Source organism: Leptopilina heterotoma, unplaced genomic scaffold (genome assembly GCF_015476425.1).
Source record: "Leptopilina heterotoma isolate Lh14 unplaced genomic scaffold, ASM1547642v1 Lhet_261, whole genome shotgun sequence".
In the NCBI taxonomy this organism is placed as follows: Eukaryota; Metazoa; Arthropoda; class Insecta; order Hymenoptera; family Figitidae; genus Leptopilina; species Leptopilina heterotoma.
In genome coordinates, this window is record NW_025110971.1 from 517270 (window position 1) to 530612 (window position 13343).

The 13343-nt window shown below is 21.6% G+C and overlaps 1 protein-coding gene and 1 non-coding gene across 3 annotated transcripts in view; both read left to right on the top strand.

Annotated features, from left to right (window-relative positions):
- LOC122503426 (xaa-Pro aminopeptidase 1-like) overlaps positions 1-11897 on the top strand; it is a 75791-nt gene extending 63894 nt beyond the window's left edge. For both annotated transcript variants that reach the window (XM_043613959.1, XM_043613960.1), the window contains 7 exons: positions 2618-2738; positions 7051-7411; positions 7634-7867; positions 7976-8142; positions 8322-8417; positions 11131-11359; positions 11620-11897. In XM_043613959.1, coding sequence (XP_043469894.1) covers positions 2618-2738; positions 7051-7411; positions 7634-7867; positions 7976-8142; positions 8322-8417; positions 11131-11359; positions 11620-11645 — 1234 coding nt within the window. In that variant the 3' untranslated portion in view covers positions 11646-11897. The remainder of the gene's footprint in view (positions 1-2617; positions 2739-7050; positions 7412-7633; positions 7868-7975; positions 8143-8321; positions 8418-11130; positions 11360-11619) is intronic.
- LOC122503434 lies at positions 8562-8778 on the top strand. The gene has a single exon (XR_006301747.1). It is a non-coding gene; the product is annotated as a small nucleolar RNA U3 (small nucleolar RNA).
- Positions 11898-13343: the final 1446 nt, after the last annotated feature.

Here is a 13343-nt window from a genome sequence, read left to right on the forward strand (position 1 = left end):
CAATAAGCTACTATTTGGATACTTCCTTTAAAATTTGTGACAATAAAAGCTACTTTTTTCTATTTTTGACAATTTTCACGAATTTAAATTCGCTAATAGTTGGAATAAAGAAATTATTCTTAAAAAATTCAATAAAATTCTTCTTAGAAACAATGAGAATTTTTTTTATAAAATTTTTTGATACAATTCAATTATTTCGAAAAATTTTCGAAAATCTTTTACGAGAATTCAGTTATTTTCACAAATAATGAAATTCAAATATTTTCAATATCTATTATTTTACTTATTTATTCAGATATACAAATTTCTATATTATTTATATAAAATTTCCCAAAAGAATTAAATTATTTTCATAATTAATAAATTCTCCACAGAATATCAATTATTTTTAATACAATTTAAAATAAATTATTCTTTTCAATTTTCATAAAATCATTCAAAAAAATTAATTTATTTAAAAAAATTCTATCAAATTCGTTAAAAGAATTAAATTATTTTTAATATAATTTTAAATAAATTATTCTAAATAATTGAAATTTTAACAAATTAAATTTTTTTTAAATTTTCATAAAATTATTTTAAAAAATTTAATTATTTAAAAAACTTCAATAAAATTTGTTGGAAGAATAATTTTAATAAATTTAAATAAAATTTCTCGAAAGAATTCAATTATTTTCATAAATAATAAAAATCATGTGAAGAATTTAATTATTTTTAATGCAATTTTAATTAAGTTTTTCGAAGTATTTGAATTATTCTTTTAAATTTTTATAAAATGAAAAAAAGAATTCTATTTTTTTTGCAAATTATAAAATTTTTCCCAGAAATTAAATTATTTAAAAAAATTTAATAAAATTCTTTACAACGATTCAATTATTTTCAAAATAAATAAAGTTTTTTGCAGGAATTCAATTATTTCCACTAATAATATAATAATTCTTCAGAAGATTTAATTATTTTCAATACAATTTTAATTCAATTCTTTGAAATCTTTTAATTATTTTCAAAAATTTCCACAAAATAACATTTTTAAAGTAATTTAATTGTGTGAAATACAATTTTTATGAAATTATTTCGAAAGAAATCAATTATTTAAACATTTAAATGAAATTCTTTGTAAAAAATTAATTATATTCTAAAATTTTTACAAAATTTGTTTATAATAGTTAAATTATTATTTCCATAAATAATAAAATTCATCGAAAAAATTCAATTATTTTTAACTCAATTTTAATTACGTTCTTCGAAATATTTGAATTATTCTTTTAAATTTAATGAAAAAAAGAATTCAATTATTTAAAAAAAAGTAAAATTCTTTACAGAATTTAAACTATTTTGAATACAGTTTAAAATAAATTTCTCGAAAAATGTAATTATTTTCTAAAGTTTTATTAATATTCTTCGAAAGAAATGAATTATTTTCAAAAATTTTGATAACATTTGTTTTAGTATTTAATTTTAAGAAACAATCAGTTATTTGATCAATTATTGATTTTTGTATTTAAATAATTGAATTCTTGTATAGAATTTTTGAATAAGAATTGATTTAAAAATAAATTACAGTTAAAATTTTAGATTATAATAATTGAATATTAAATGCGTTATAATGTGAATTTTTTATAAAAATTCTTGTAAATTTAAAAAAAGTTTTACATTAAAATTGTTTCAAAATTTTAATTCCTGTAGAAAAATAAATAAGTATTTATATACTTATTGAAGAAAAATTTGAATAATTTAATTTAATTATTTAAAAAGAAAATTTTAATTTTGAAAAATTTTAATTAAAATTTAAAGAAATTAAAAATATTTATTCAAAATTTCCAATTGATGGAAATTTTTGTCAAAATTTAATTGAAATAAATTTTATATTTAAAAAAAAATTTTTTTCTTACTTTTAAAAATTATTTTGAAATATAATCGAATTTTTGAAGAATTCTAAAATTTCTAAAATTTCTAACTAAAAGTTTGGAAAATAATTCCAATTTAGAAGAATTTAAAATTAAAGGAAAACAAATTTTTTAATGGAAATCAGGAAAATGTCAAAGAAATACGGAATGAAATTTTTATGAATTTTGTGAATCGTCTAAAATAAGTTTTTAGTCTCCAAATTTAATTTTTTGATAGTAGGTACTTTTTTCAGTTTTATTGCTACTTTTTTCAGTCTTAAAGCTACTTTTTGCTATTTTAAAAAAAAAATTATTGTGTGCGAAGTCTGTTACCAACAAAATTAATTATAAAGTTTCTAAATGCTAATATAAACTTTTATTGATTAAAATGTATTCTATTTGGGTGATTTTCCACGAAGTGGTAACTTTTAACTACCAGTAACTATTTTTTAAATTAATTTTCTTACTATATATGATAGAAAAAATCAATTTACAATATTAAATATTTTTTATGAAAATCAATTTTGTTTACTTGAACGTTCAAAAACTTGTGCGGATCATTATTAGTTTACAATTTATATTTATTAGTTTTTGAATTTTCATTTATTAAATAAAGAAGCGATTTTCGTTTAATTAGCCCTCGAGGGAAAAATATTGTGTTACTTCATAATTTTAATACTATATATAGAACATTAGAAGGAAATATTAGAAGGGTGGAAAATTGGTTTCAGATGGCATAATTATACATCATTCTGGTATGATATTTCAACAATGTCTCAGGCTTGGAATACAGTTTGGCTTCCCGCCCCTTGTGGGTACGCTCAAGGAGCTTCAGCGGAAATTTTCTTTTCGGTAAGTAATCATGATTTTTTAATTCCAGAAAAATTTTTGAAAATTAAAATTTCAAATTACACTCAGAAAAAAGTTTGTCTAAGTCAAATAAAATAAAGTTTCTAAATGAGTCAAATAAATCTTTTTTCCGAGTGTAGTAACGAGTGTAGTTAATAACGATTAATATAATAATGGAAAATAATTCTAAATAAATAAGTAATAATCTAAAAAAAAATTTAATAATTTTCATATTATAATGAGAATGGGAAAATGATGTCCTCAATTAGATGAAATTAAATGATTAAATTGTACTATTTAAGATTAGTAATATGTTGCATATACTGTTTGTTGATTTTCAAATAGGAGTAAATTTCTAATACAAATAGAAGATGAAATTTACTAAGTGCATTAATCTAAAGTTTCTATACGCTTGTATTTATTTACGGTGTAATTTACACACTTGCTCTATTCCTGTGAAATGCAATCTCAAACAGGATGCTTTCTTAGACATGTTTGCTATGACGGATTCTGTCTTGTCTGTGCGCCGGTAACTTTGATGCTGTAATTCAGAATTTCAATCTCAACACTTCATTGCTGCATATAAACAAGTAATTTTTGCTTGTTAATGTCAATGCTAATTGAATAACAATTCTCGAATTGTTAGTAAACTGTTTCTATGTTATTTTATTCATAATTTAATGAATAGAAATCATAGTTTTTCTAATGATATCAAATTGAGACAAAAAACGTATAAAAATTGTTGTTATTGATTCAAACAATTTTTATTTGATTCAATTAAATCGAATTTCAACCAATAATTGAAGTATTTGAAAAAAAATAGAAACAATTTAAATGACAAACAAACAATTGTTTAAACAAACAATTTAATTGACTTCAATAAAAATTGTTTAATTTAAATAAATATTTACTTGAATCAAATAATTTTTATTTGAATCAGTTAAATCGAATTTGAACCAATAATTTAAGTATTTAAAAAAAATAAAAATATTATAAAAAATACAATTTAATTGTCTCGAATAAAAATTATTTGATTCAAGTAAATATTTAACTGATAATATATTCAAATAATGGGTTATTTGAACCGAGTAAATTTTTTTTTTTTAGAGAAAAATTCTAACGAATCTTGCGCCTATAAGGAGATTAAAGATATATAAGATGTGCGATAATCCTAGTCTTAGTGGCACCCTCTTGGAGATGTTCGCCTGTCCCTTTGGAGCTCGATGAGACCGCGTGACGAGCTGACACGCCCCGTCGACATGAACAGAGCAATGATAACCCGTTCTAATGTCAATTTTTCTTCACTCCAGAAGCCCACGATCAATATTACTTTAATCAGTATCAAGCTCCAAACGCTGATAAATAATTGTCCGCCAAGAATACTGCCGCGTGCCAAGTCATAAAATACCTCCAGACTTTCATATTTTCCGTGGCCTGAGGACGCCTTGGCGCCCGCGGCATCGAACCAATTGCATACAATCACTTTTTTTTACTTTTAAAAATCCACGAAGCAATTGTTGAACTAAATACGAGAACAAAATAATTGTGATATATAATTTATTATTCGCGGATAATTTCTTTTGTTTTTTTTATATTAATTTGCAATTACAATAAAGTGATGGAATTTGGTATATAGAAAATAATATAATTTGACATTAATTTAATTTTTTTATATAGTGATTCGTTATTAATTTTTAATTTGTTACTAATTTTCACTATTGATTATTATTTTAAAATTTTTAATTTTAAATTATTTTTTTTTTAATTTATTTTATGAATATTAAATTCCTTTATAATTTTCTGACTCTAGACTGTGGAGTCAGGTGACAAAATTTAAATCTTAGTCTATTTTGATTAATTAATTAATTAAAATAATTAATTTAAATAAAAATTAAATAATAAATTTTTATTTTATCACAGTAAATCGTGAGGTATTAAAAAGTGTTGCAGATTATATTAACACCACCAAAAAAGATTAAAATAATCAATTTTGGTGTTATTTTTTACAATGAATGAAATTTTAGTTTATTCAATTTATACCTAATATTATTATAAAACATGAAGATATCGATAACTCCGAGTCTTCGACTCGCAGTCATGGATTTCTTTATATTTTATAATAATATTATAAATTAATAATTATTTATTTATAATAAATAATTATAATTATAAATAATTATTTTTTATTTGACCAAGTAGTAGAATCATTATTTTATATATTATAAGAATTTTATACTTCTTCAAAATTATTTTTATTATTTCAATTCAATTATTATTTTCAAAAAATTTTACCACAATTTTACTTTATATCTACTATTTTTAATAATTTTCAAAAAAGTTCTTTGTCAATTTTCAAATCCATTTGTTTACAATATTAAATTTAACGAAATTTCAATTATTCCTAAATTCTTTAATTAAATGCATATTAGAAAATAAAAACTTCAAATAATATAAAAGAAAATTCAATTCAACTTTTTCAAAAAAATTAATTTCAAAATTCAATTACATCTAAAAATTCACGCTATATTGCTTTTAATATTCAATTATAACCTAAAATTTTAACTGAGAATTTTAAATCAATTATTATTAGAAAATTCTTACAAGAATTCAATTATTTATAAATACAATAATAAATAATTTATTGAATAATTGAATGTTTCTCAAAATTCAATTCTCATAAAGAATTTTAGTAACAAATATTTAAATAATTGAATTCTTTTTGTTTTTATTAAAATTTGCATGAACATAATTACTTTTTTCAAGGAATTCAATTTTGTATGAAATATAATTGAAACTCTGCGATGAGTTTTATTATTAGTAAAAATAATTGAATCCTTTTAAGAAGAATTTTATTACTCTTGAAAATAATTGAATTTCAGCAATAATTTCTAACTTCTTTAAAATTAAATTTTTTTCTAGTGTTTTTAACTAAAATTCTTCAATAAATCCATTATTATGAATAAGTTTTAAAAAAGTTCTTTAAGAATTTTCAAATTCATTCGTTTACAATTCAATTTTACAAAATTTCAATTATTCGAAAATTCTGCAATTAAATATATATATTGAAAAATAAAAACTTGAAATAATTTCAATAAAAATCCTATTAAACTTTTAAAAAGAATTAATTAAAAATTTAATTATTTCTAAAAATCCACGTTATAATTATGCTTTTAATATTTAATTATAATCTAAAATTTTAACTGAAATTCATTTTTAAAACCATTTTTATTAGTAAATTCTACGAGAATTCAATTATTTAAATACAAAAGTAAATAATTTATTAATTTCATGTTTCTTGAAATTAAATTCTCATAAAAAATGTTATCAACAAATTTTTTAAATCATTAAATTCTTTGGACGAATTTTAATAAAATTTTGAAGAATAATTACATTTTTCGAGGAATTCGATTAAAATTGCATTAAAAGTAATTAAAATTCAGCAATAAGTTTCATTATTTTTAAAAATAATTGAATTCCAAAAAGAATTTTATTATTTATAAAAATAATTGAATCTCTGTAAAAATGTTAATATTTATGAAAATAATTGAATTATTGCGTAGAAATTTATAAAAAAAATTTAAATAATTGAATTCCTGTAAAAATTTTTATTATTCATGAAAATAATTGAATTTTTGCGTAGAATTTTATTCAAATTTTTTTTAATAATGGAATTCTTTTGGAAAATTTTATTGAAATAGAAGATATTGAAAATCATTGAATTTTAGAAAACTTTTGAAAATAATTGAAATTTTAACAAGAATTTGATTAAAATTTTGTAAAATAATTGAATATCAGAGAAGAATTTTATTATTTATAAAAAGTTGAAATTTTGACGAGAATTTTTTTTAATTTTTGAACACAATTGAATTTAGTAACTATGTCACTAAGTTAGTTAGTAAGTTAGTAACTAACTTACTAACTTACTATTCTCCCTGGAGAAGCTTAATTCGTTGAATTTTTACAAATCGTCGACTTTGGTGTTTTATTTATTTAAAGTAAAATTTCATTCACAGTTAAAAATAACACTAAAATATAGATTATTTTAATCCTTTCTGGTGTTAATTTAATCCTAGAGGGATTAAACTGTTGCAGTGTATTTATTATTAAATAATTTTTATTATTATTTTAATTTTGTATATATTTTTTGGATAGACTCCCTGAAGAGGAAATCATTTAGATTTCAAAACGTTGGAGTAAATAAATATTTTATTCATTGTCCGAATGTTTTCTTTTTATTTTGCTTAATTTATAAAGGATCTTGGACGTTAAAGATTATTTAACTAATTTTACATATAAGGTTATTTTGTTTTTTCAGATTCCAAGGGAGAAGCACTTGGTGAAACCGTCACCTGTTATTCATCTTCGCGCTGAGAAAAATGAAGTTGAAGCAAAGGGGATGAGAAATTCTCACATTCGAGATGCGATTGCCATGTGTGATTTTATGTCTTACATGGAAGAACAAATGGATTACGACACTGAAGGATGGGACGAGAAACAAGTTGTTAGGGCACTTGATGAATTTCGTTTGGAACAAAATCTGAGTCGCGGTTTGTCCTTTCCCACGATTGCTGGTTATGGACCAAATGCTGCTTTACCTCATTATGAACCGTCGAATATTTGTCGACGAATTGGCACTGACTCCACACTTGTCATTGACTCTGGTGGACAGTATGATGGTAATTTATTTTTCAAAAAGAAAAAAAAAATTTTAATATAATTTATCTACACTGTTTTTCTGACATCAAATTTAATTTTTCGATAGCTACTTTTTTTTACTACTTTTCTTACTCTTAAAGCTACTATTTGACACTTTTCTAAAATTAATTGTGTTGAGTGCGAAGTCTAAAAATAAGTTAATAATTAGAAAGGCATTAATTTTATATTTGTTTGTCCGAAAGATGGAACGACTGACATTACACGTACAATGCATTTCGGAATTCCTTCTCCCGAACAAAAGGACGCTTACACGAGAGTTTTAATTGGAAGCATACAATTATCGTCACTAATCTTTCCTGATGATCTACGAACTGATCAGATCGATGTTCTGGCGAGGGAAACACTTTGGAGAAAGGGAGAAGATTATATGCATGGTAGTAGTCATGGAATAGGGCATTTTCTCTCAGTTCACGAACGTAAGAATTGAAGATTTAGTGGAAAAATTTTTTGAGAACAAGAAGAAGAAAATATTTTAAAAATTAAAATAATTCAATTGAATGGTATATTGAAAATAACTGTTACAGCTCCTATTAGTATATCATACCTTGGAGGAAGTGCAAATCCATCCGACTGTAATAACATTCGTTTAAAACCAGGATATTTTCTATCCATAGAACCTGGTTATTATAAAGATTTTGATTTTGGAGTTCGATTGGAAAATATAGTCGAAGTTGTTTTAGCGGACAAACCCGTAAGTTTTTTTTTTTTTTGAGAAATAATAATTTATTTTCTTGTCTAGAAATATTCTCTTATTATTCTTATTGAAATATTTTGTTTTTATCAAATTATTGTTTTTATCAAATTAATATTTTTATCAAATTAATATTTTTATTATACTCATTTCATTCTTATAAAAATAAAATTTTTCAGAAACAATGGGGTAAAAATTATTTAAAATTTCGAGAAGTTACGCTCGTTCCTTATGAGCCGAAATTAATAAACGTGGAGATGTTGACGTCAGCTCAGGTAAGATATAGTTCAATGTTGGTAAAGTAGTTTTAATTTTTCTAGTAGCTTGGTACAGCGTCCGCCAGAGGGCGAGTGTAAATTCTCTCACAAGCGAGTTGGCTTATGAAAAGTATAAAGTCTGAGACGAGACAGTGGAAAGACAAGATCATACTTCACAGGATCATTTCTGTAGTATATCTTCACGTCCTCTCTACCCAAAAGTGGAGTCGATGCAGCCACGATGATGAGCAGTAGCTCTTCTCTCTGAGCGTGAGAGGCTGCTGGCGAGATCGTTTTCACGATCTTTCCAGTACTCGAGGATCGTTCGCTATTTGCAGTTTGTGCAAATAGTAATGGGAGTTTGAGCGTTCTGAGTGGTCTTCTATTATTTATTTCAAACAAAATTTATTCCCCAAACTATTCATTTATTATCAGGATTGTGAACAAAAATTTAATTTTGCTTTTCCCTGATTTCCAGACAGAATTTTAATTTTTTTTCTGAACCTAAAAAATATTCTGATTCACTATAACAATTATTAGATATTCAAAAAAATGTACTATTTCATTTATTTACGAATTCCTTTAATTGTAAAATTATTCGAAAATATCAATAACTTTATTTATAAATAAATATGAGTATTATTTTTCAGTAGTAATTAAGATATTTTAAAAAATTTCAAATTCAACAACTTATAAAAATTTATTATAAAACATGACAGAGTGATTATTTTATATTATAAGAATGTTGTTACAGCTTCTTCAAAATTATTTTCATCATTTCAATCAAATTATTATTTTCTACAATTTTTAAATAAAATTCTTCTTTCAAACTAGTTATTTTTAATATACATAATCTTTGAAAAAGTTCTTTCAGAATTTTTAAATTTATTTGTTTACAACTCAATTTTACGAAATTTCAATTATTCGGAATTTCTTCAATTAAAAATATTAGAAAAGAAAAAATTCGAAAGAAACTCTATTAAAATTTTCCAAAAATTAATTCTACAGAATTGTTAGTTCAATTTATAAAAAATACAGATTTTCAAGGATTTGAAGAATTTTAATAAAATGTTTAAGAATAATAATTAATTTTTTCAATGTATTTCAATTAAAATTGTATTAAAAATAAATAATTGAACTTCTGCCATGACTTTTATTTAGGAAAACAATTGAATTTCTAAAAAGAATTTTATTACCTGTATTTATGAAAATTATTGAATCCCTGGAAAAAATTTTAATATTTATAAAAATAATTAAATTATTGCGAGGAATTTTATAAATCAATTTTAAATAATTCACTTTCTGTGAAACTTTTATCATTTATAAAAATCATTTTTTTTTTTTTAATAAATGAATTCTGTTGGGAAATTTTATTTAAATAGTAGGTATTGAAAGATATTAATTGACCAAAATTTTTGAAAATAATTGAAAATTTTTAAGAATAATGATATTTTTCAAAGAATTTAATTAAAACTGTATCAAAAATAATTTTAAATTCTGTGATGAGTTTTATTATTTATGAAAATAATTGAGTTTCTAAAAAGAATTTTAATATTTATGAAAATAATTGAATTATTGAGAGAAATTATAGAAAAAAATTTTAAATAATTGTTTTTTTTCGAAAACATTTCTGCAAATTTTATTTTAAATAATTGAATTCCTGTTAAATTTTTATCATTTATAAAAATAATTTTTTTGAATAAATTAATCCTTTTGGAAAATTTTATTTAAATAGTTCGCATTGAAAAATATTGAATTAAGGAAACCTTTAAAAATAATTGAAATTTTGGCGAAGAATATTGCATTAAAATCTGGACTAGAATTTTGAAAATTTTTTTGAAAATAATTAAATTTCTGCTAAAGATTTCATTACTTTTAAAAATAATTTTAATTCTTATGATAAATATTGTTATTTATAAAAATAATTTTTGAAAATAATTTAATTTCTATGAAGAATTTTGATATTTATCAAGATAATTGAATTCTTTCGAAGAATTACGTTAAAATTTTGAAAAAAATATCAAATATATATACATATATTAAAAAATTCAACTAATTTCAAAAGAATTGAAATTAAAAGTTTTTTAAAATATGTTATACTTTAAAATTTTTAATTAAAATCTCATAAAGAGTTTCATTAACTAATTTTTAAATAATTGAATTCTTTCGACGAATTTTAATAAAATTTTTATAAATAATTACATTTTTTGAAGAATTTAATTAAAATTTAAATTACATTTTTTTAATTAATAATTTTTAATTTAAATTTTTTACAGTTTAAAACTGTATAAAAAATAATTGAAATTCTGCGATGAGTTTTATTATTCATGAAAATATTGCGAGGAAATTTAGAAAAAAATTCTAAATAATTGAATTCCTGATGTGAAATTTTTTATTGTTTATGAAAATAAATTAATGTTTCCGTAGAATTTTATCAAAACATTTTTTATTAATTGAATTCTTTTGAAAAATTTTGTTAAAATATTAAATATTAAAAATCATTGAATTGAGTGAAATTTTTAAAAATAATTGAAATTTTGCCAATGATTTTATTCCAATTTTTGAAAATAATTGAATTTCGGAGAAAAAATAAAAATAATAATAATAATAATAATTAGTTGGCCAGTAAAAATTATTGAACAATTATAATTCGAACTAATAATTAATTAGTTTATTTATACGATTATAATTTAAATCTCAAAAATTTTAATATGGAAAATATTTTTGTTAGCGTCGATGGTTGAATCAGTACAATCGACGAATCCGAGAGGAAATTGGACGTGAATTGAAGCTTCATTTGAAAGTGAGAGCTTTTAATTGGTTGGAAAAAAAAACTCGAGTCATTCCAGAACGAGGTCCTGTCAATATGGATTTTTTTCTTGCGTCTCACTCTAATTCATTAATTCATGAAAATACCTACCAGATACTTTTTAGTATTTTTATACTTCATCATTTATGTAGTAAGTATGCTAATTGTTTTGGAATTTAAAGAAAATTACTAAAAACTGCTTTATTTGGTATTTTAGTTATTTTTCAAAATTAAAAAATAACTAAAATACCAAATAAAGCAGTTTTCAGTAATTGTTTTTTTAAATTAAAAAAAAATAAATAAAACATTCTCGGACGTAAAAAATTAACTAATTAATCGTTTTATTTTTTTTTGTTATTATTATAATAATTTAATCACCAGTTATAATTAATTGAAATTTAACTTTCGCAGGATTATTATTTTCCATCAGCAGATAACCACTGGCGGCATTTTAGATGACATTATTTTAAAGTAAAAAAAAATTATTTATTTTAGAAAATTCTTTCGGCTGTTGTAGTTATTACGTCGGCTTTTTTTTTAATTTTTATAATCGTAGTTTTATGAGATACAGTTGTAAAAAATATTTAAATAACAGCAATTTGTTATGCTATTAAGATTTATTTAAGTTTATTATAAATAATTTTTCCAAGAGATAAAAATAGACTGTAAGATTTCTGATTTTGTCCGTATTTTTCATCTATTTCGCAATTTTCGATAATATTTTTCTAAATCTAATTATAATTATTTATATTTATTTAATGATACAATACACAATTTAAAAAATTGTGGGAAAAAATACGTATGGCGATTTTTTCCGAAAGTTAGTTTTTTAAGTAGAAAATTTATATAATAAAAAATAAATGCAATAAATTATTTAAATTTTTTATTCTTTTCATTCCCGCGTGTTATAATCCAATTATTAATTTCTCTTTTATTATAATGAAATATGTTTTTAATTGTTTTCAGGTGATGTGTAATTTTCCTTTTAAATATGTTTTGCACGTTTTTTTTTTTTTTTGCAATTTTATATCGTGTAAAACATTTTGTCTCTGGAAAAATAAAAAAAAATAAATAAAATAAAAACCAATTCCGCGTGTGGTTTTAATTGAACATTCCATTAATTTTGAATTTTACAAAAAACATCTTTATTGTCAACCAGTGATTAAAATGGACAGAGACTATGCTTTTTAGAAAAGGCATAAAACTCTGTCGTTTATCAATCAATATTACGAGCGTATTGAAACTCGGGGTACAAAAAAAAAAAAAATATTTCATACACATGAAATAAAATCTCTTCTCGAAAAAATGTTTGAAAATAATATTCAAGCTGAATGTCATGCGACTAGAATTTCATATTATATGCAAAAGGAAAAAAAAATAAAGAAAAAAAGAAAAAAAATTAATAAAATTAAAAATTAATTTTTTTCTTTATTATTATGGAATGCGAAATGAAATTCATGAATTCTGATTTCTGATGTCAATATTTACTGTATTTGTATATGAAATGCACGAATAATAAATAAAATATGGAAAATTATCTGAAAATTTCAATATAATACTAATATTAAGAATCATGATAGTGAGCTCGCTTTTGAAATTGTTTGAAACGCCTAGGGATTTGTGGGTTTGGGTAAATGTGGTTTCCACTTCGGCCACTATCTACTGGCGCTTTTGTGAGGAATAAGTGAAGCGATTTATGTGTACCCGGTCGGTAAGCGGTTTATTGATTAAATTCAAATTCCATTAGTTTCTTGGACCGAAACCATTAACGTGCAATTTCTGTTTACTAATTATTTTCCCTGACTAATTGGCTCCCTAATTAAATTACCGATTAAGCAATTCTTAATTCACTCAATTCTATTTCATCTCGTTCGGAAATTTTCGTTTTCAATATTAATCAACATTAAATTATTAAAAATAATAAATATTTTAATAATAAATATTTTATATTTTAAAAAAATAATAGGACCTTATGTTTCCATATTTGAACCAATAATTTGTATAATTATTGATTATTGTATAATTTTTATAACTAATAAAAAAAATACACTGGAAAAAATTTTGCAGAATATAATTTTTATTAATTATAAAAATTGCGAAGGCTGAGTTCTGAGTATAAGAATAAGGAAGCAAGA